Below are 22,721 nucleotides of genomic sequence, written 5' to 3' on the forward strand. Positions count from 1 at the left end.
TTATAGCAGCATTGCCCTCTAGAGGGCACTTCTTCTGATCATTTCAATAGGTTATTTTTTAATATTAACTAAATTTCCATTCATTTGTATGCAGTACTCCTACTGTGTAGTGAACAAAGTGCATCTGTTGAAAACCAGTTATCTCTTTACCTGTCAGAAAGCGAGGTATGGGGAAGAATAAGTGAAATGTTTGCTTCTGTTCTCTGAAAGGATGCAGCCTGTGCTATCAGTTTTCAACTGGATTGTTTCTGAAATAGCTATTAGGGAAGAGGTCAAACTAATTAAATAATGTCTTGCCCATTTAGAGTGCTCCTGTCCCAAATGGCTTGCAGTGCAGTATTATGGTGTACAGCATTTGACATGGACAACCCACTAGCAGAGCGGAATACAAGCAACTTGCAGCTTAAGCTTATTTTGAAGCAGACAGCAGAGCCTAGATAGGTTTAGAAACAAGCTCCTGATCCCCTGTGATGTATAAGTAGACATTAATTATATGAGCTTAGTATTTTCTTTATTTTTTTTCTAAGAAAGGCTTTTATTAAAAATAAGCTTTTTACCAAAATTGTTATCCAACTTTTATAGTGAACCTTGCATACCTGTGTGTCTAATGGAGAAACCGTAGGGGAGAGGCAGTGGGAACACGTTCCTGAAGTAGCTGATAGCAAGTTTACAAACCCAACTACTAATTTCTCAGTCTTTGGGAACTGTGTTCAGTTTATCTCATTGCTAAAAGCTGGTTGGTCAGACTTGTTTAACGGCTTGAGTAAATCATGTGTTATATACAGACTCTTGTTAGGTATGCAAGAAATGCTAACTTCAGCATTTTTCATAGTCACGTTGTTTACGAAAGAGTACCTGCAGTGCAGAAGTCAAAAGGCAGTGCTGCTAAATTGCTTTTGGTGATGTCACCTTGACTAAGATTAAAACTGTCCAGATGAAGTAGATTGTACACTAAGAATACTAAAGTTCATGTTACTGCTTAAGAAGATACTAAGTAGTGTGTGTGTGTGGGAAATAAGTAATTTGTGAAAGCCACGATTCTGACTGACTTGAACGCTATCTTGAATACATCAGATTTCAGCAGTATTCTGAATTAGCTTGCATTGTCAGATGAACCCAGCTGAAGTAACTGGCTTGTGGTAACTCCACACCATGGGAATTGTGCTGCTAAGACTGAAGATCTGTTTCAAAATGTGCCCAGATGTGGGCAAGGTAAAAGATTAACTGTATGTAAACTGTGCTAACACACAACCGAAAAGGTGGCATGTATTGTCTTTTCGAACGTGGTTCTTCGGAGCTTCTTCAGGTAGTGTTCCTAGAATAGAAAAAGTAATTTGTCTAATAGAATTGTGTAGTAATCTACCTGTGAAGTTCACGTGCTGAATTATAGCCATAGTCTTTAAAGGTGCTGTTTGGGTAAATCCTAGAGAGCTGCCCATTATGATGGTATGAATGAGCTCCAGTAACAGACTGAGTCTGCCTTGGTGCCACTGGTTATGGCCTGAAGTGTGCTGTTAGCATCTTCCATGGTCCCTTTCCGGAATCTTCTCTTCTTTCTTTAAACTCTTCTCCAAAGCTTCAAAGATACAGGAGAGCATTAGCTGATCTCTAGTGTGCATTAAAAATTAATGGAACGAACCTTGCTGGGTTTAGTTTGATGAAGAGATGAATCTACAGAAGATAAAGCATAAGCATAGAGGGTTTTGCAGGGGGTAGCTTTTTGATAGCAGTGGTGAATGCAAATGTAGGCTGTTTACGATAGGTCTAAGTTCTTCTCATCACAAGAAAATATGATGGAATTGCCTACGAACTAGAACTGGGCTATGACTGAACAAGCCTCCTTCAGCTCCGTGTTTCTTGAGGGAGTAATGGTGGGAAGATGGAGAATAAAGAAAGTGTACAAGTCTCTCCAGGTACTTGGTCCAGGTTGGAGAAGTGCTATAAGGGCATAATCCAGACTAGCAAAATAAAATTGCTTTTACAATTTTAGTCAGCTTGTTCTGGCCAGAGTGACTAAATGCTTATTTAAAGGAAATTAACAATACCTCTTTCTCTACCTTCTAGATGGATTGAATCTTCTGTGTTGAATGCCTCTGGATTTCCTGTTGGATTTCACATCTGGAAAAATATTTTTTGATTTAAGCCACTCAGTGGCAGACTGAATTGTGGATCCAGAGTTCCTAAGACTTTAGATCTTCAGGAGGCAGCCACTGCTGAATCACGTTAACCTGACATCACAGCCACAATGGTGCTGTCACAAAGGCAACGAGATGAACTGTAAGGAATGGTTATTTTGAAGTTTATGTTGCATTTGCGTTAAACTTTAAATACTAGCTTTTTTTTCCAAATAGATTTTACAGAGTGGCTCTGCTCACATGCCAATCAAGTACCATGTATTATGGTTTTGATCTCTGTACTTTTATTTTTGATACAAGTGCTGGTATTTGATAATAGGGTTGTGAAATGATGAAAATATAATTTCAAAGTTAGGGCATAAAAAATGGCTTCTCAAATTTGCTATAACTTATCATCCTCTATTTTGTTTTGGCTTCAGTCACAAAGGGTTACAGTAAGCAGCAAGCACATTGCAATACATGCTCCAAACTGATTTGTGAATTCTACTTTTATCTCTTGAGTAAATCCTGACAATTTTTTGCTATTTTATTCTCAAGTGTAGATGAGAATCTGATCGGAATGTGCTGCATTGTGATTACAATCTTTGACTCCTTAAATTGTATTTAAAATGGAGGGTATATTTAAAGAAGGGGGGAAAAAAAGCAACAAACAAAATAATAAAAACCTCACCCCACAAAAAAACCCCACAAACCAACCAAAGCACTGCAAACTCCCACCTTAATTCAATGTAAGATACGGAATACTTTCCGGATTTTAAGGCTAGGAGTAGACTGTCAAGTTCCATGCCTTAGTTTGCTTTGTCTTCTGTAATAAATCATGCTAGAGCAAGTGGTGGGTAGCAATCGGGATGACAATGTCTCGCATGATACTCGGTTTCATAAACTTGCATAGAGTTTGTGGCTTGGTTCTGGTTTTCCATTCCTTTTAAAAGTATGGACCACGTATCATTTAACATTTGATGTCTCTCTTGTCCATGATAAGCTCTCTATTTATATTTTTTAATACAACTTTTTCACTTTTCCAGTAATGATTCAAGACTCTTTATTATAAACATAGCACATGTTTTACTTTTTCGTTTCGTATACTTAAAATGCAGTTCTACTTCTTAAAGCAGAGTAGAAGCTATCTTCAAATTTTTATTTTTACAACTGTTTGTTCATTAGATTTGGAGAGGCTCTGGGGTTTAAACACACTCAAGATTATGATTTTTAATTTTTTTAAGCAATTTTCTGAAGTGTTTTTTTTCTGGCAAAAACATGTTACATGCATTAATGGGGAGATGGAGTAATGAACTATTATGAATGAAAATGGGAAATGTCCAGACACTTAACATTTACTTTACAGATCTGATGAGGACACAATACTTTGTCTTAGCATATGTTGTTTATGGGGAGGATTTTTCAAATTTCTGCTTGAATGCAGAGTTATATTTAGAGTTGACTGTCTGAGGAGAGATTGAAAAGTGTAAAAGGTAGGAAAGAAGAATGTGATGAAAGCCACAGGAAGATTTTTCACGTGAAAAGCAAATTATTTTCAGAACAAAAATTTCTTCTTTCTTCAGCTGCCAAAGGGTATGAATTTCCTCTTGAATGCCTTGTGTAGATGACCTTCTGATTTTTGTTTTTAAAAAATACCTGTCTGTCAGTTTACTTAAATACTGTTGTACGTGTGTGTCTTCTCCCCTGCTCCCCGTATATGGATGTATACACACACATATCCCTTCCCAAGAAAGTGAGTGGTAGTAAGAAAACAAAACTAGGCTTCCTTCTGGAGGCCGATAAAGTAACTGCGAGTAATTTTTACCTGTGCATCTGTTTAGAACATTGAGCTTACTTCTCTTAAACAAACTTTATTTGTTGTGAACTTGAAAATATTTATCCCTTTGAAGTGAATTTTGAAAATGCAGGGTTTCCTTAGTCTTGTTCTCTTAAACAAAAGGTGCTGACTGCTTGTTGAAGTCTTAGAATAATATTGAAACATTATGAGTAGGTCCAAAGCAACTGTGTGCTATCTGGAGAGAGATTCAAGACAGATTAATTTGGTATTTGTCTTGTGTCAAAGTACAGAATATTTTGAAGAATAATATAAAATCTGAAGCACTGTACATCTGGTGATAGGCAGTATCCCTGTATTCTAATAAGTTACTGTATCATTCTGAAAAACAAAGCTCAGACTTCTTCCCTTAAACTAAGCATTTTATTCAAATTTAACTGAAGTAAAATTTTGTACCTTAATCAATGATAAAGCTGCAACTTTACTATGTAGATACGATTGTTGCTTTTGTACCTCCTATGGGTTTCGTGTATGGTATAGATAAGTATATTCACACTACTCCAACGTCTGGTAACTTAAAAGAAAAAGAAAACACCCTCTTCGCTAAACCTAAAGTAAAACGTGTATCCTGCGATTGACATCTTGAAGCAAAATCTGCTTACCAAATGTATTTATAAGATTTGCTTAGGCTTTTAATAAACCTAATAATCCTCGGTGTTGTACTGTATTGAAGACTTAGATGTTGATCATGCTTTTTTAAAAATATAGGAAAAGTCTGAACCAATTCTACTGTTCTATTCAGAATTGTGACTGAAGATACTGTTCTTTGTTTTTTAGAAATCGAGCAATAGCAGATTATCTTCGTTCTAATGGCTATGAAGAGGCATATTCGGTTTTTAAAAAGGAAGCTGAGTTAGATGTGGTGAGTTCAAACAACAGTCTTCATCCTTATTTTAAGTGAAGAGTGTATAGTTTTATGGCATTTGCATCCATTTTGATCATGTATATCTATTATCTACCTATTAACTCCTGCAGTTTCAGAACTGGAGGTGATAAACTCGTACAACTGATTGCCTTGTCATAAGATTAAAGAATAATCATTGAGTAACTTGGCAATTTCTGAGCAAAACTCTTACTTTATCTTCAACTAATGACTTAGGCATATGATTAATCTCTCCTTTTTTTTTTTTTTTTCTCCTTTCTGGCTACCACTCATTTATACAATGCTGCAATACTGAGTCTCTCCTGTAATGGCCTTTTAAGGATCCAAGTCGTGAGAGAGCCTAGATACTTCAAGATGCGAAATGCTAGAAAGCAAAGCTAACAAAAGGCAGCATGAATGTATAAGAAAGGTGATAGAAGATGGTATTAAAAAAAATCCCGTGTGTCCCTTCACTAGACTCATTCCAGCAACTTCATATAGAACTAGAGCATCTCTCGTATGGGGAGAGGCTGAGAGAGCTGGCACTGTTTAGCCTGGAGAAGAGGAGGCTTACGGGGATCTTATCCTTGTTTATAAATATCTGATGGGAGAGCATGAAGATGACAGAACTAGACTCTCCTCAGTGCTTGCTAGTGACAGGACAAGAGCCAGTGGGCAGAAATTTAAACACAGGAAACTCCATCTGAACATAATATTTTTTTTTTAATTTTTTTAAATTTTTTTTTTATTTTTACTGTGAGAGTGATTGAACACTGGAATAGGTTGCCCGGAGAGGTAGTGGAGTGTCTGTCCCTAGAGGGACTCAAAACCTCACTGGACACAGTCCTGGCCAGTCTGCTCCAGCTGACCTTGCTTTGAGCAGGGAGTTTGAACTTTCCAATCTGAGCTATTCTGTGCTTAATACTCAGAAGAATGTGTCTAATTTTAAGAAATTTAATTTCTGTTTCATGCTGTTATGTTCATCGCCCCTTCCCCTCCCTGTAACTCATTTCCTTAACTGTGCTTATTCTTACCATGGAATTCTGCATAAAACCATAAACTTTCTGCAATACAAAAATAGAAAACTGAAGACTGTTCTTTTGTAACCAGTTTTGAATGGTGTGAGACTATGCAGCTTTGAAGGCTGACTTCACATGGTAGTGCTGGAGAAACAGACAAAACAGGATTGCTTTTGTCCTCTCCTTTAGCATAGAGAGCAAGTAGCGGAAGTCTGTTCTGTGATTGGAATTGGATCAGTAGTTAAATCATTGCCTGGAACAGTTGCATACCAGCTGGTTAACAGTATGGTAGGTTCATGTAAGCTGGTCAGCTCTTGTAGGCAATTCTTGTTAGACTGTATGGATGTTAGTGACAGACCAGTCGTTTCTTGCAACTTAATTCTGTTGATTTGCTTTTGTAACAGGTCATTCTTGGTATCCCTTTTACACTTGCCACTTATTAGCAGAGGAGGTATGCATTTCATCCGAGTTTTAAGTTTCTCTGGAGGCCCCTGGATTGAGGAATAAACTTCTGTTTGCTGACTTCTGCTAAATCTTTGCCTTTTCTCTATTATAAATCTTGCGTTGTTCTTTTTCCAGAATGCTTGGTTGAGGGTTGACTTAATTTCTGCAGTCTGCTTCCAGTATCTAGTAAATAAGTAGAAATAACAAATTGGAATACCATACTTATAATTGAAAATCCTAATACCATTCCCTTATCTGCCTTATCTATCAACCTAATTAAGTCTTCTCTTTCCAAAGGTTAAAAAGTCAATCTAAATAGGCTAGATGGTCCTGAGGGAAATAGAAAATGCAGTTGCTAAAAGTTCCGCATGACTTTCTTGCAAGAAAATCTGAATTAGATGGGACTATACTAAAATGACAAAAAAGGCCGAAATTATTTCAGTAAATCGGAAGGATTCAAGTGTAGTTCTACAAAGAAAGATTTCATTTTTTGTACTGATTATTCCTGCAGATAAGTCCAGCTTTTACAAATGCCCCTGTAGTCGTAATTTAACATCTGGTCTCTGGCCAAGGTAGCCATTCCTCAGAGCTTTATGTAGTAAGCCATTGTTGTTTTCCCCATGCCTTTGTGATTCTCCATCTAATTTGGAATTATTCTGGTATGAGTTTGTCGTATGTACATAGAAAGAAAATGTGCAGCATTTAATTACTCTTCTGTGCCTCTGTTTTTCTGTGTTGCTTTTCTTCCTCTTTCTTGTGTTAATAGGTGGGAGGGGGAAAAAAGAGTAATCCTCTGGCTTTTACAACATCAGCTGTTCATTGTTGCTCCTTAACTGTTCCTTAGAGCGCAAAGGAGGAAAATAGTGGAAGGAAATTATTCTTCATTGAAGTTTTATTAGAGTTGCAAAATCAGTGTTGATTTCTCCAGTAGCTGGGGTGATGTTCAGTAGGGAAGGTGTAGTAGTCTGCTTTCTGCTTCAGTTACTGAACTAAAGATGCAGGGAGAGTGTACTTAAAGCTTGTCTTTGAGAAGGTAGCACAAAATAGTGCAATGTTATGGTGGTAATTTGGGGTTAACTATAATCAAGTTTTAATGAAGGAAAAAAAAAAAGAAATCGGGGTTTTCAAGTGAGATGGAGTGTGGGTAATCCTACTCTGACAGCGCACTGCCACTTTCAAACAGCGCGTGTCCATGAGAGAGAAAGCGCGCTATGCTGACAAGTGCTAGTACTAGCGCTGGCCTAAGTCTGCAGGTGGGAGCTCGTTCGTTCCTGATGCTTTAGTTGGTGGGTATGAAAAAGGAGGCTATCAAAATGTTTTCTTCTTTTCTGTCTGTGGAAATTGCAGCTATTAAAATTTGAAGTGTGGTTGTTTGGTTTACTGGAACTGATTAGTCTTTCGCTTGAATTCCTCTTTCTGTGGTCAAGAGATTTTTATTAAAATAAGCTGTTTATGTTGCATTTGAAGGAACACCTCTACAGGCTTTAGAACTAGAATTTACTAAATGTTTCTCCTCCTCAGAATGAAGAGTTAGATAAGAAGTATGCTGGACTTCTGGAAAAAAAATGGACATCTGTTATTAGATTACAGAAGAAGGTACGTAGAGATCTGATATATTTACTTGTATAAAAGTTATGACTGAAAGCAAACATCTATCACTGCACAGAATGTTACGCGTCTTCCTTCTCAGACAAATGCGTGTCCTAGAAAACAGTGCCTCAGAGATGAATTTTGAGGATTTGAGTAGGACGAATAGATAAATCCACGTTACAGAAGTTGTTTTGTCTATCTTGGTGCTAGCAGAGACATCCTCTCAGTTTCTTTATAAAAATGTCTTCGCTTCGATTTGCATGAACAGTTTCTGAGGCTGGAAAGGAAAGAGGTGCCTTATGGCCGTTTGTGAGTGGAGAGATTGAATAGCTGTCTCCAGAAGGCTTGGCTGGTTTAGAAAGGTAAAAACCTGTGCTGCCAGTTGTCTTTGGCTGTTACTTTAAAGAGAAGAAACCATTAACTCCAGTGCATTAGAGCAAGTGATTCTACTGCAAATGGACAGTACAAAACTCTTTTTAGTAATGCTTCAGTGGATCTAGAGTATAGTAAAAGCTTTAAAAAAAAAATTGCAGTATGCTAACAATAAAGACGTGCCTATTGTAAAGGTGACTGTATCTAGGGTTTTACTACACCGTCAGTTTCTCGGCGGTTGGCTAACACACATGCCATCTCAGAGATACTAAAAATTACCGCAGTAGTAGCATTTGTTTTTGTTAACACAACCTCCTGGAATAGCTTGTCACAACAGTAGTTCAAACATACTTGTGCAGTATTTGAGTGAACGTAATTTTGTAGATTTTTTTTTTTCTGTCAGAATCTTTGGGAAGTTGGAGAAGAATAAATGATTAATAGTTAAATTGTTAAAGAATAAATGATAAATGATTAATTTAGATTTGATTTTTATTATTACCAGCACTATTGAATGTTGGTAATCAGTTTGGACCTGTGCAGTCTTTGCTTTACTGTGAGTGTGGGAGCCAGTAGGTATCTGGATTATTAATGACTGAAGGTGAATTAGATGTTGGTATAAAACTAGAAATGAATGGTCTCTTTAAAATTCATTAAATTAGGTAATGGAATTAGAATCGAAGCTGAATGAAGCTAAGGAAGAATTTACATCAGGTGGACCTCTTGGTCAGAAACGAGACCCTAAAGAGTGGATTCCTCGTCCTCCAGAGAAGTATGCGTTGAGTGGACATAGGAGTCCTGTCACTCGAGTAATTTTCCATCCAGTTTTCAGTGTTATGGTCTCTGCTTCAGAGGATGCCACAATAAAGGTATGTGTTTGGTACAGAGAATGAGCCTACGCAAGTGAGAGGATGTGTAATACGTAACATCAGTACTTCAAGCTGGATGTGCGTCGTTCAGATGGAAGACTGTTTCAGATTCTGCGCTAGCTTCAGTAGGGACAGTTCTTTCAAGTATGATGTCCTGTGTGATCTGCAAATTTTAGTTTTATGCTGGTCCAATTAATAACTGCAAGAGTGTTTTACTATCCTTTGACTTGAGGAAAAAAATAATTAAGTTAATGTGGATTTAGAGACTGGAGAAATAGATAAAGGATTGGTGGAGGAAGACAGTTGCCTCAGGTCATCTGAAGTGATTATTTTTAAAGCTGAGCTAAGTGGTTATGCAGCTGTATTCTTAACTGAAAATTAGTTCTTCCCATTTGTTGTACATGAGACAGCCGAGTCCCGTGAAGTCCCCATGACTTTCAGTAACTTGAAATGGTTTTCCCAGGCCTTTATTGCAGTGTACAGGGGCATGTAGAGATTTGCTGTAGTAGGCAAGTGGTTTCTTATTTTAGCATCTGATAAAGACATGATTATGTGTTTTGTTGTTTGAATGTCACAATTTGAGAGTTATCCCAGTAAAGGATACTTTGCATTGCTCTCTTCTACGCTGGTTTGAAAACTCTTTGGAAAAGTGCTGCTCTGAAAAACATTGAGTAGCGTATTTAGCGATGCGCTTAAAAATGCGAGTTGTTCTAATAGCAGCTCCCTATTGGGGAAGATTAAAATAAAAAGCGTCAGCCAGATCTAGTTCATGAAAAGCTTTAACCTGTTGTTGTTTCTGCAGCAGACTTGAACCTAGAGGACTGGTGTTTTCCTTCAAGCAGGCAGGATGCTGAAACAGTGACAGCTCTGTTTGTTAGATGTTGTAGAGGAGCTTAATTAGCTTTGGGTTCGCTCCCTCTTACGGATACACTGGATTAATTTCCTTATTTTTGAAGTCAAGCCTTATAGTTTAGTTTGACTGCTACATCCCTGATGATTGTAATCTATGGGGATGATGGATTTTGTTGTTGAGTGGCTGGGAGGTATTTTTGTGGTGTTGGGGTTTTTTTTTGTTTTTTTTTTGGATGTAGTTTAAAATGAAATGTCTGATTCTGTGCTTGACAGACTCACAATAAAATCTGTAGGAGCTTGTTTTGTTTCAAAGGCTTTTGTTTGCAGTTAGATGATAAAAGACTGACTTAATTAGAAGGTGAGAATGAGGACTTCATGCTGTCTTGCAGTTATTAACTGCAAATGTTTGTTTAATCTCTGACAAATTCTGTAATCTACTAATGTGTGCATACCAGACTCCTCAGAGGGGTTTGGATTATCATCCCTAAGCCAGTGCATTCTGAATAGTGCTGTTTAGTATGCAGAATATTTGCTGTTTGGTTCCGAAGCAGCAAGTCAGTTCTGGAGCCACAGTAAAGCTTGGGAGAGCTTTCCCAGCAGCTCAAAATGGGCTGTATTGCTGGAGTTAGGGAACTCGCATAGAAAGGGATGGAGAAAAGCCATCTATACAAAGTGGATTTGTTCTGTCCAGTGTTTTCTGAATTGATCTTCTTTATTTTTAAGAGTATTGAGTGTTAAGACTTTTAGATACAATGGAATTTATTTTCTTGCTGTGTTTATAATGCTTTAAGTTAGCTGAAAAAACAGTTTTCAAGATGAATGAATTCAGTTTAATTTCTAAGTAACAAAGTCATATTGAAATAATGCTTGTTTTTCCATGGTGTTAGGCTTTTTAGGGCTGTCTCTTGCTCGATTACTTATTGAATAAGGTGCCAGACTGGCCTGCAGAGTGCAAATGTAAGGCTAGAGAATACAAAGGCTAATAGGTTGCTGTTAACGGATTTTCTGTTTGCTTGTCAGGTGTGGGATTACGAGACAGGAGACTTTGAACGAACCCTTAAGGGGCATACAGACTCTGTGCAAGATATTTCCTTTGACCACACTGGCAAACTATTGGCCTCCTGTTCTGCTGATATGACCATTAAGCTATGGGATTTCCAGGGCTTTGAGTGCATCAGAACTATGCATGGTAAGGTGTAAAGAGAATTGATGTAGTCTGTGAAGTGAAGAGAATGTTTTTTTTAATTTCTTTTTTAAGTCTAGGAAAACTGCTGATGTGGAAAGGGGTTATAAACCAGAGTATTGCCCAAAAGAAAGAGGGGGGGGATATTTTGGTGCCTTGAGTGCTCTGTAAATAAGGTGTATGTCTACTGTCTATGGAATGGAATAGCACCTCAAATTTGCTATGCATGATGCTGTGGGAAGCATCCCTTAATGATATTGAAATGAAATGGCAGTTAGAGGGGTTTAGCGCTAAAAATTAAGTGCTCACGAGACAATAAAATTGTGCCCTCAAATCATTAAAAAAGCACCTTCTTCACCCCTCTATTTCCCTGCTGCACTGCTTCAGGAAGGAAGCAATTAGTGCCGAAGGTGTTCTGTTCATATTGTGAAGTCTTCTGCTTTCAAATGGATATGCCCTTCGCATTAGGCTCAAAAGCCCTAAGAAAAAATGGGAAAGTAAAACGGTGACAACTATAAAATGCTAGTATTGACAGCAACTGTTTATTTTTATAGTCTTGATGTAAAAGCATTTTTATATTGCTGCTTGTTGTGCTTTTAATATCTGCCTGTAGAAGTGGTGAAATTCAAGTAAAAAGAAATAAATAATCTTTGCAGTGAGGAGTTGTACTGTACTTGCACTGAAACTAGCATTCTCTGACACTTTAGCTCCTTGATCACTGGTGAGATTGCTGTTTAGTAGGAGTTCTCCAGGGGCTCTGGGTTGTTACTGGAAGAAATGGAAACGAAAACTGTGAAGTTTACGTTGTAGGTACATGGCTTGCAAGATGCAATGTAGTTGCCAATAAAAGAAGAAAAGCAAGTTATTACTAATTTACTGGCTGTAACTGTTTCGAAAAAAAAGAGCATTGGATTTCCAGATGTAAAAAAAGGAAGCTGTTTAATGCCTCTGATCTGTAGAGAAATTACATATACTCTAAACTGCTCATCCCAGAAGATTAATTTCTAGTCCCAACGATTTAAGTAGGGACAATTGCAGAGCTTAGACAGACAAGTCATGAGCTATATACGGACTGTTACAGTCAAGCGTGTACACTGGTCTTGTCAAAAAATCCCTACCCAGCAGCTTGTTCTGGATAATAGGAAAATGTCAAACCAGTTAATTCTAATGTTGGCCACTTTGGGAAGTTTAAGTTCTCATTTTTTGTAATGCTGGAAATGAATAGTCTTTACAGAGCGTGTTATCTCCCATTATATGTTTTGTCTCATTGCTTATGGAATGAGTAAAGTCAAGAGCTGAAACAACATCCACGAGGTCATAAGGAGTTTGTGTTAAGGAAATGATCTGGATGCTTTTTCCTGGCTCAGCGTTTATTGTCTTCCTCTCAGATCTCTCAACAGCAGTAGAAGTTGCTGTCATGTATATACAGTAGGTTCTTACTTGGTTCTTGAATCAATGCAGTACAGTCTTTTATTAAAACCTAATATCAGAGGTCTGGAAATATTCAGTCTTCCAGCATTAGGCGTCCGCAGTGAGGTTTGGCATGCCTCATTGCAGACCTGTTGTCCTTTTAACCATCTTCTGCACAGTGCATCAGCATACTATAGTCAGGTGTAAGCGATCTTTTTAAAGACAGTCACTGTAGCAGCTCTCTTCTAAACTACCAGCTTCTGCAGCTGTGTAGTAGTGTTGCTTGCAGTGGTGAGTGTCTGGTTTTAAAACATCTTAAAGAAACTTTAGAAAAATTTTTAAAGGATGCTCAATGTCTGGACTGTGTAGTTTCTGAAAATATAAATTATTATTTTGTAAAACCTCAAGTTTACGTGTAAAGATTATTCCATAAAACATGCAGCTCTGCTGTAGCTACTTGCCCAAGATAAATTACTAGCAAGTCATATGTGCGCAGTGAAAACTGTTACAGTACCACATAATAAAGGTTTTATTTTGTTTTTAGGTCATGATCATAATGTTTCTTCAGTAGCCATCATGCCCAATGGAGATCACATAGTTTCTGCCTCAAGGGATAAAACTATCAAAATGTGGGAAGTCCAGACAGGGTAAGTGCGCTTCTGGCTAAACATCAGCACCTGCCTGTACAAAGCAAGCATAAACCACTGTTTATAGAAGTGGGCCACAGAAATCCTGCATGTTGGCAAATGTTATTGGAATTGAGGTGTAGTGTTGTACCCTTTAGAGTTAAGGATTCTGCCTTAAATCATTAAGCACAGGGTTTCAGTGCTGACTAATTAAAACTAACCGGCTTTATCTTTCGGGGAGCTATGAGGCTAGAACACCATAACTCAGGACCAGGCAGGAATATAAATTCAGTGGTTGCGGGGAAGTTTAAAGGGAGAATTCTGTTACCTTTCTTGACGCAGATCAAGGTGTCTCCTGATTTTTTTTGTTTTGTTTTGTGTTTTTTTTTTGTTTGTTTGTTTTGGTTTGGTTTTTTTTCTGGTGATCTCACTTGTTTCATTCATCAGTTGTCTCTCTAATCCATCCACTTGCTAGAGGTTGTGGATGAAGACTGTATGAATGACCTGTAAATCTCTTCTTGTTCTTAAAATACCTATTTAATGCAAGCTGTCGTGTCAACTTCATTTTTTTTTTTCTTCCCCAAGCTTCCTGTTTTCTACTTTAACAAGGATTTGCCAGTTCTTAGCTGTCACTTCTTTCTCATGTCAGCTTCCTTTCGCTTAACTGTTTTATGGCCTTGTACATCACCATCCAGGATGGGCACCTGCATGCTAAAATATTTTCTCTTAACTTCTAACAGTAGGTCAGACATCCTTAAACTTCAAAGGCACATGTAGTGGTTTTGTTGCAGTGTTTGTTGACTCGTGCTGTATTTCTCTTTTTTGGATAGTTACTGTGTGAAGACTTTCACAGGTCACAGAGAATGGGTGCGCATGGTGCGGCCTAACCAGGATGGCACCTTAATTGCCAGCTGTTCTAATGACCAGACGGTGCGTGTTTGGGTGGTAGCGACAAAAGAATGCAAAGCTGAGCTCCGAGAACATGAGCACGTGGTAGAATGCATTTCCTGGGCTCCCGAGAGCTCATACTCCACCATATCAGAAGCTACGGGATCAGAGGTAATGTTTCCGAAGGAAGCTGTGCTCTCAAAGTGCTTGGCAGATATAGCAGATCTATGAGTACTTTCTGCTGAGTATACTTGGTGTACTGTTAATCCCTCATCTTGGCTTCATAGGATCCGTGCTTTTGTGGGTTTTTTAACAGCAGGACCCCACCTTTGTACTAAGGAAAGGGAATGCTGGAGAGATGATCTGTTTGTGGGGGGGCTGAGAGCGAACTACTTTCACGTATTTCAGCAAAGAAATGTGGAAGGCAGCTTACCTGGCATTAACATGAATATTATAAGGGTGCTCAGCAATTGAAAGGAGTGGGGTGAAGTAGTGAGTCAGGAATGCAGAAATGAAGCTTCCTTGGGTGTATTGCGCTGGAATTAAGCTTTGACCACCATATCCTAGTGTACAAATAATGTGAGTAAGCATTCTTCAGCAAAAATAAACTCCCATTTGTGTGATCACGGATGCATCTTCTCTGCTTCAGTTACTAAATCCTCAAGAAAAGCTTACTAAAGGTCAGCAAAAACTTCGTTCTAAGGAAAACAAAATGAAGAAGAAATTAACTAGGAATTAACTCCGGTGTCTAGTTAAAAAAACCCAAGCATTTCTGTCTTGCTATCTTCCTCATAAAGGATGCGAATGCCCAAGGGGAGTCGTAGATACGCTGAAGACAGCGACTTGTCTAGTGATGGATTTTTCAGGTTATTCCACTCAAATTTTACTTGCATCCCTAAAAGATCCTTACAATCTTTTAATTTAAAGTAATTAAATTCCAAATGCTCGCTTCCTCTTGCAGTGGTAATTATCTGAAGAGGTGTCTCCCCTGCCCTCTGCTGGTCTGACCGGCTCTGTACATACGCTACAGTGCTTGGCTTTGAGTGGGCAGCCAGTGAATGATAACTTCACAGTTGAAACATTTCAAGTTCTGAGAACTCAGTCTTTCTTTCTTTCATACTTTGCGTGATTACAAAAAGAAAGAAGTTCAGAGTAGGAACTTTTCAAAAGTTCTTAACTTGCTTCATTCCTTTTTTTTGATGAATGGGAACACAGAGGTATGAACTCCATACCCTCCTGTCCTGAGATGTCTGACTCTACTTGAGCTGTCTGCTATAAAAAGAGGATGTCTTGCAGTAGGCAGTGTGGATTCGAAATACTATTTAGCATGGTGCATCAGCAGGACATACAAGCATTTCTTTAAACAGATTATTTAATTCCTTTCATTTTTTGTTTCTCCTAGTGTTAGTAACAAAATGCCTGTGCCTCAGCTTTGGTATTGTGTGTTTATTAGCTGTAAGCTGTCATACGATCTAATTTTTCCACTGAGAAATAGCACTCAGAAGGGATCTGCTTTCTCCCTCCTCTTCCCCCCCCTGCCCCATATATGCCATAACTTAAAACATAATTTTCTGTAGACTAAGAAGAGTGGCAAGCCTGGGCCTTTCCTGCTGTCTGGATCCAGAGACAAGACCATTAAGATGTGGGACATTAGCACTGGCATGTGCCTTATGACACTTGTAAGTCCGTTGCTGCTTTTCTGGTGATCATAGCTGTGTATGTCAAACCAGTCCTAATAGAATGAGTTCTCTTACATGGCTGTGTTTTCAAGAGAAGCTTCTCTTGTTGCTGAGAAATGCTGAGATTCTCAAAATACATAGTATCAACGCGGGTGCACTGTGGTGTATGTTTTGTGATGAGTAGCTTGAGTTATCTACAGAAGTATTGATAATCATCTGAATTTTGTCTTCTGTAAAACGTCATATTCGTTCAGGGTGTGGGTCTGGACTGGGTGTTGGTGCTGGGAGCGGGGAGCAGAATCAGTGCAGATCACATGAGGCCTTCTGTTTTGTTTGCCTTCAAGGACAGGAACTCACATTGTTGGTAGTGCTGATACGGATGTAATAATAGAAACTGAAGATAAACTTTGAGTTTTAATAGGTTTTAGAAAGCTAAATGCTATGCTTGCAAGGACTCAGTTGTGTAGAATGCTTAGCCTTAAAACGTGCATCTGCTCACTGATTTCTCCTTATGCACAAGGTGGGCCATGATAACTGGGTACGTGGCGTTCTGTTCCATTCTGGGGGAAAATTTATTTTGAGCTGTGCTGATGACAAGACTCTACGTGTCTGGGACTTCAAGAACAAACGATGCATGAAAACCCTCAACGCGCACGAACACTTTGTTACCTCTTTGGGTATGTATTGTTCTGCAGTGCTCACTGCAAAGTACAGAGCCAGGGATACAGATTTTTTCCACGTCTTCACAGCTGAAGTTGAGCACCAAGCTAGACATTCACGTGTTGGATTCCAGTGAAGTTTTGTGCTATGTGTATTTTAATCAAATGAGGACAGATATGAATTTTGAGCATGCTGGATTTTTCCACTTCTGTTGCCAGTGTTGCACACACGTTAACTCCCAGGGTGTTCTGGAACCTTTACCGCTGAGTGTGTAGGCACTTGGGAAGTGTATTGCAAACGCTTGCCCAGAAAAAACAAAAAAAAGGCAGTGTGGGAGCAAAGCAAAATGGTCAGTTATACTTTGAATTCCTGGGCATTCCTGGTGGTATTACCAGATCTTGTTAGATGTTAGTTACCCTCTGCCCTGGCAAAAAGAAAGCAAAGCAACCCCTCCCTATTCCACATAGCTAGTTTTACTGTGGTATCCTCTCTATTGTTTGTTTCTTTGTGCTCCTCTAGCAGTTTGTAGCTTCAGTAAAGCTGTGGAAGTTAGCCTAGCAGTGGACCTGGACTGTACTTGAGGTTTCCTAGTCAAACTTGCAGGTCTAATAAAAATGCAGGGTTTCTGACCACTCTTAAACTATTGAAGACAGCTGAGCAGAAAGGGGCAAAGAAAAGTTGTGAGTTGAAGAACGCTGATCCATTAGGATGGACTGGCTAACCTTGGAATTGGCTGCTCCAGTTTACAGATTGCTTTGCTGAACCCTTTCTAAGCAGTGAGGCTTTTCGATTCCTCCTGGTTAAACTTCCCAGTACTGTCATCTGACCCAGTCCAGAATTGGTTTGTACGTATGAAATATCTTGGCATCTCCTGATAAACAATACACTTCAAGCTCACAGTCGGTTCTGTCTACAGCAAAAAGGATAAGTCAAGTTTCTTGACTTCTGATTCTTGAATATTTCTTATGTAAGTACATGAAGTTCTGCCTTCTGGTAGTATTGAAGGGTTTTGTCAGTTCAAGATGTTTTGGACTCCTTTCTCTTATAACTTTATCTGGATTTCTTTTCCCTGAAAGCACCTTAATAGCTGAACTGAAAGTAGATTTTCACACTTTACAAAATTATAGTGTGAGAATTCGCCTTCAGAACTACAGACTGGATGAGCTTTGAGATTTAGTCTTTTGAGCTGGTATCATTTTTTAAAAAAAAAGTAATGAAATTCAGTGAGAGCAGTAATACTGAAGTTTTGGGTGCGTTCTTAACATAAGCTTTTGTTTCCTCGCAGATTTCCACAAGACGGCACCGTATGTGGTTACTGGAAGTGTAGATCAAACAGTAAAAGTGTGGGAGTGCCGTTGATCGAATTCACATTTGACCCCCTTTCCTCTGGATGCACTCAGATACCATGGTTACCCATTGAGCTCTGTTTAAATAAATATTGTCCTTTCATGTAAATTATTCTGGATGTAGATTGAGCTTATTAAATGTTACACACAAAGTATTCATGCATGGTGAATCCAAATTGTATACTGTAAATTTACATACGTTGTCTAGAAGTACCATAGGTTTAAGAACATGGGCTGGCATTGGTCACATCAGACCTGAGAAGGCAGAAGTTGGATGATTGGAATAGGGCACTTAACTGAATAGTTGACAGTGTCGTTCTATGTCAGATAATTATACCTGTTTTTCTTTCTGCTGTCTGTTGGTGCCTGAATTGGTGACCTCATTTGGGAAAAGTTTTGTAGGGCTCTTTCAGAAATGTGTATCTATGTAACATCACTTAAGTGTGCTTAATAAATCTTCTCTAAGAATACTAGATAATAAGGCTGCAATTCAGAATCTTCTGAACCTTATATGTAATTAATGGAAATTAATTAAACTCTGGAATATTTGTCATGAAACATTTGCCAAATCAACAAAATACACTTGTTTTGGCCTCCTGTCATGCAAGGGTTGGTATATTTATATAACTAAATGTAAACCTGAAATAAGACAACAAATCTTAGTAGCAGCTGATGTGATAAATGTATTTATTTTTTATTTGGTCATTCAATGGTTAAGCTGTGCTGTTAAACTTAAGTTTAAATGGTTTTTTTTTTGTTTGTGTTTTTTTCTTCTTTTTTTTCTTTCTTTTTTTTTTTTTTTTTTTAATCCTAGACGAACTTCCAGGAGGAGTTGTCCATCCCACTAGAATTTAGTGATCTAATTTCCACTAGAGTTTAATCTCCTAAAAGACTGCCATGGTACAACTTGCTGTTCGCTTTCCATGTTTGTTAGAGATGTGCAATTCCTGTTACACACCAGTACCAGAGTACACTTCCCTCCTAGTCACTTGCAGGAGGCTGGGGCATACGAAGGTTTCTTGGTTTCTTTAGTGCCTCCTTGGAAACCCGTTTGAAAATGAGGTGATCCTTACCTTGAGAAGACAACGTGGCTTGAACAAAAACGCACTGTGGTTTGCATATTGAGAAATAGCTTGGGATACAGTCTTGAAATGCTTTAAAGCAAGCACTAAATACCTTGAGAATCAGATTACGATGGCAGATACGGATTGATACAGGCTTCTAAAAGAAAAACAAAACACCATCAACAAAACAAAGCCCATCTATGGGAATGATGCTATCAAGTAAATATTTAAAAACAAAACCAAATCCTATCAGCAAAACTAGCCCAGCTTGGTTATTAGTATTTATGTTGCTTGGTGTATACAATTTTTAATTTACGTTTCCCTGAAGTTACATATTTTGGTCTGACGTGAATAAAATATTAGAAATTAATATTTTAATCAGCATTTTTTGTGACAAATTCAATTGTAGATAACTGAGAATTACAATACTTATCAAACTAACCAGGTCTTTTAAAAAATCCACTTTAAAATTTACATTATAATGAAGTACCAGTCTGATGTTTTAACAGGTGAATTTGTGCTTTATTTTATTCATTTTTTTTAAAAGATACATGGCTTTTAAAACTGTCCCTTTTAAAAAATAAGAATCCTTGACCAACATCGAGTCGGCTGGAGGGTATGCGCACTGAGAAATGGTGAGGGGTGTGACGGTTCATTTCCTGCAGTGGCCCGTGGAAGGATCCGTTGCTCTGTGCGGGGAAGAGGGATTTGGGATTGGATCTAAGGTAGCCTTGCCTCTGGGAAGGGGTGGAGGAAGTGGAGTTCTGATGTGGGGGTTGTCTGGAGCCAGTTTAAGATTCAGGCCAATCTCTGAAATCCAGTGATTTGTAATTTTCAGTGTGTTTCTGCAGTTAGGCATGCACAAATAAAGTATTTTTTGTTTGTTTGTTTGTTAGCTGCTTGGATGGGAAAAATTTGCTGCTTTTTGTCCTGTTTGAGAATTCCAGATACACAAGTAGTGCATCTTAAAATTCCTCAGTGCATCTGCAACTGGAAAGTAATGGATCTGCTTAATTCTTGATAGGACCTATAAAGTTTATTTAAGTATGACGTGAACCACGCTCATGTATGTAACTCGTAAACGTGAACGAGGAATTGAAGGTGCCTGCTGAGTGGCAGTTGTCTGCAGCATTTTTTCCCTTTAGCATACAGCTTGTTACAAGGACAAACAAGTCTGGAAGCAGCATTGAGTCGCTTGTGTGAAACACTCTGCTGAGTACTTCTGCAGTGCGGTTCGCAACCTTCTCCTGTAGCGAGCAGTGAATAATCTCAGGGATGGTCCTGGATGGAGCAGAAGTTTGAAGCCCTGTTTAGACAAAAAAGTGAAACGAAAGCCACAGCACAGGAGCTGGGTTGGAGTTTCCTGCAGTGTCGCTCCGTGGTATCGCGCTGTGTTGAACTTGTTCCACTGTTTGCAGTGTTTTGTCAGCTGATCCTGTGCCTTTCCTGTGATAGTAAGTACGATAATGAGGTTACTGGTTTGGATTACAGAAGAGATTTATCAGACGTTTAAGAGGTTCACTGATGCTTTGTCACTTTCCTTACTAAAATTGGCATTGCTTAAAAAATAACTAAATGTGGACTGTGCTACCAAATAGACAGTACAGACTTTGGCTTAAAACCAGACAGACATTCCAGTGCCACACTAGTGTAACGTGCCCAGGAAGTCTTAGATGCTTTCCAGAAAGTGCAACGTTTACTGTGGTGTAGACAGAATCTGGAAGTTGGTGTTTTAGAGCATCTTGCACTTTAGAAGATTTAAAAAAAACAAACCGTCCTGCTTTTGTGTATGGTGTGACCAATGATGTGCCCGGGGCACTAATTAAAAAGGAAAAAAAAAAATCTAGTTGCTAGCAAGTTGTGGGAGGGCTGTGGAGCACTGTAGTGTTTTGAAAGCTTTGGCTATAGACTCACCGAGCCCGGTCTACTTAAACTGTCAGTACCCCCGCTTCTCCTGTCTGCCTCCTCCTGTTTGTACGTGAACTGCCTGATAAAACCACTCTTAAATAGCTTTTGGCTCGCGTGAAAGCTATTTAAAAGAAAAGATTATACTTGTTTTTGTAGACAGTGGTGGCTTGATAATCCTTTTAATGATTTGAATATTTAAAAAAAAAAAACTGAGTTGAGTGAAGGAAAAACACACGTAGAATGAGTTGTTTGCTGTCCAGCTGTACATAAAGTCCAGTGTATTTTAAAAGTCAATCCCAAGAATCTTCTAGCGAGAGAACGTGCGTGAAACGGTAGGGAGACGCGCGTTGGGAGCAGGGAAGGTTGGGTTGGATTTACAAGTCACAACTGGATTTAACTGGCCTTTTTATCTTCCACTGTGTCATGTAAGTAGCTGCTTTCTTGTCCTACCCATCCCTCAGGCTTCCCCAAGTTCATTCTGAAGAGAAGTGAGCAAAATCTTCACCTTTTAGACGTTGATCCGGACATTGACGTGAAGGCAAAGTTGAGTTTTTTCATAAGAACGGTGTTAGAGGTTGCAATTGGAGAAAACAGTTCCCAGGCTGTAGGAGTTAACTGAAGCTGTTGACACAATTTAAAAAAAAAATCAGTAAAGGAATGTATATAATACCGCTCTGTGTTTTACAGTAAGATTTGTTGCTCTCAGACTGTGTAAAACAAAATTTATTCATGTTTTCTGCATATTAAAAAAATCTTATTGTACCAATTGGTAAACTATTAAATGCATATAAAACTAGATGTGTTTTTGTTTCCTTGGATGCCAGAATTAAAACTATTTTGAAAAAAGCTATTGGTGTTTCACCCTTCAGATTTGGCTCGGCATTTGCTTTTTCTTTAATTTAAATTGTGCTCGACTGAGGAAATGTGAAGCGGTTTTAAGGCAGCTGGTTGCAGTTAGGACAGTCAGAGGTGTTGCTGGGTGACGTGGTGAAGTGAGATTTTACGCGGGGTGCGGATGAAGCTGGTTCAGCCGTGGTCTGGAGGAGCCGTGTTCCGCCGGTGCTGCGGCCTTGGCCGAGCTGCAGCAGCCGGGTGCAGGGGCAAAGGCTCCGTGGTCTGAGCGCAGCGTGGCCGAGGTGTGGGGGGCGTCCGGTGCGGGGGCTGCAGCTGGGCTGTGGCTTCCTGCCTTGCGTGGGGCGAGCGCTGTGTGTGTTCTGTGACCGGGGGTGTGGGGGCAGCTCCTCCTGCACTGCTGCGTTCTCCCAGTTTTGCTTTTGTTTTTTTTTTGTTTGTTTGTTTTTTGGTTTTTCTGTCCCCCCCCCCCCCCCCCCCCACCTTGAGCCTTGCTTTACAGCAGACATGCAATGAGAAGTGTTTCGCTGTTTCTGTAGTGGGTGCTGTTGGAGTCTGTGGCGCTGGAGCTGCTCTCTGGTGAATGCCGTGCCACGAGGCGTGGGAGCTGCCTGTCTCTGCTCTCTAAGGCAGCAGAAGTGCTGTGCAGGTGGAGTGTGCACCTGGGAAGCTCGGGCACGGGATGGTTCTTGGAAGGTTTGTTTTCATACTGGTGTCTTTCAGTTGGTGTGTAGTTTGTGGTCTGGCCTTAATTGCCTTGAGTGCTGCTGACACCCGGGTCAGTGAACGGAGATGGGAATAGTGGGAGAGCGGGGCAGAGCTCCGGCCAGCGCGTGAGCATCTCGCATGGTGTTCCTTAGTAGCAGGCACAGACCTGGGATAGGCTTTTGGGAGAGACTGGCGTTCACTGGGGAAAAAGCTGAATTTCACGCTCTGCCAGACGGCCTGGCTGGGGCGAGGGGGGTCCCCGAGCGTTCGGTCCAGAGGCTGCTGGAAGTGTTGGATATGAACAGAAATTACGTGTGTCGAGTGTTGGTCAGGGGTGGGAAGCTAATGTGGTTGGTTGCGTAGGCTTCTCTGCTGAATGCAGTGCAGGTTTAACGAGTGCCCTTCCCTTGAAAGTGCAGCTGT

The 22,721-nt window shown here is 39.4% G+C and overlaps 1 protein-coding gene across 2 annotated transcripts in view; it reads left to right on the top strand.

Moving 5' to 3' along the window:
• The window catches only part of PAFAH1B1 (platelet activating factor acetylhydrolase 1b regulatory subunit 1), a 36,563-nt gene extending 15,029 nt beyond the window's left edge, over window positions 1-21,534 (top strand). For both annotated transcript variants that reach the window (XM_086762900.1, XM_086762901.1), the window contains exons 2-11: window positions 2,065-2,277; window positions 4,747-4,831; window positions 7,816-7,890; window positions 8,916-9,122; window positions 10,995-11,163; window positions 13,112-13,214; window positions 14,024-14,252; window positions 15,659-15,760; window positions 16,281-16,437; window positions 17,706-21,534. In XM_086762900.1, the coding sequence (XP_086619026.1) occupies window positions 2,246-2,277; window positions 4,747-4,831; window positions 7,816-7,890; window positions 8,916-9,122; window positions 10,995-11,163; window positions 13,112-13,214; window positions 14,024-14,252; window positions 15,659-15,760; window positions 16,281-16,437; window positions 17,706-17,779 (1,233 nt within the window). In that variant the 5' untranslated portion in view covers window positions 2,065-2,245 and the 3' untranslated portion in view covers window positions 17,780-21,534. The remainder of the gene's footprint in view (window positions 1-2,064; window positions 2,278-4,746; window positions 4,832-7,815; window positions 7,891-8,915; window positions 9,123-10,994; window positions 11,164-13,111; window positions 13,215-14,023; window positions 14,253-15,658; window positions 15,761-16,280; window positions 16,438-17,705) is intronic.
• The last annotated feature ends 1,187 nt before the right edge of the window (window positions 21,535-22,721 follow it).

This window comes from Chlamydotis macqueenii, chromosome 19 (genome assembly GCF_036417535.1).
Source record: "Chlamydotis macqueenii isolate bChlMac1 chromosome 19, bChlMac1.mat, whole genome shotgun sequence".
Classification (NCBI taxonomy): Eukaryota; Metazoa; Chordata; class Aves; order Otidiformes; family Otididae; genus Chlamydotis; species Chlamydotis macqueenii.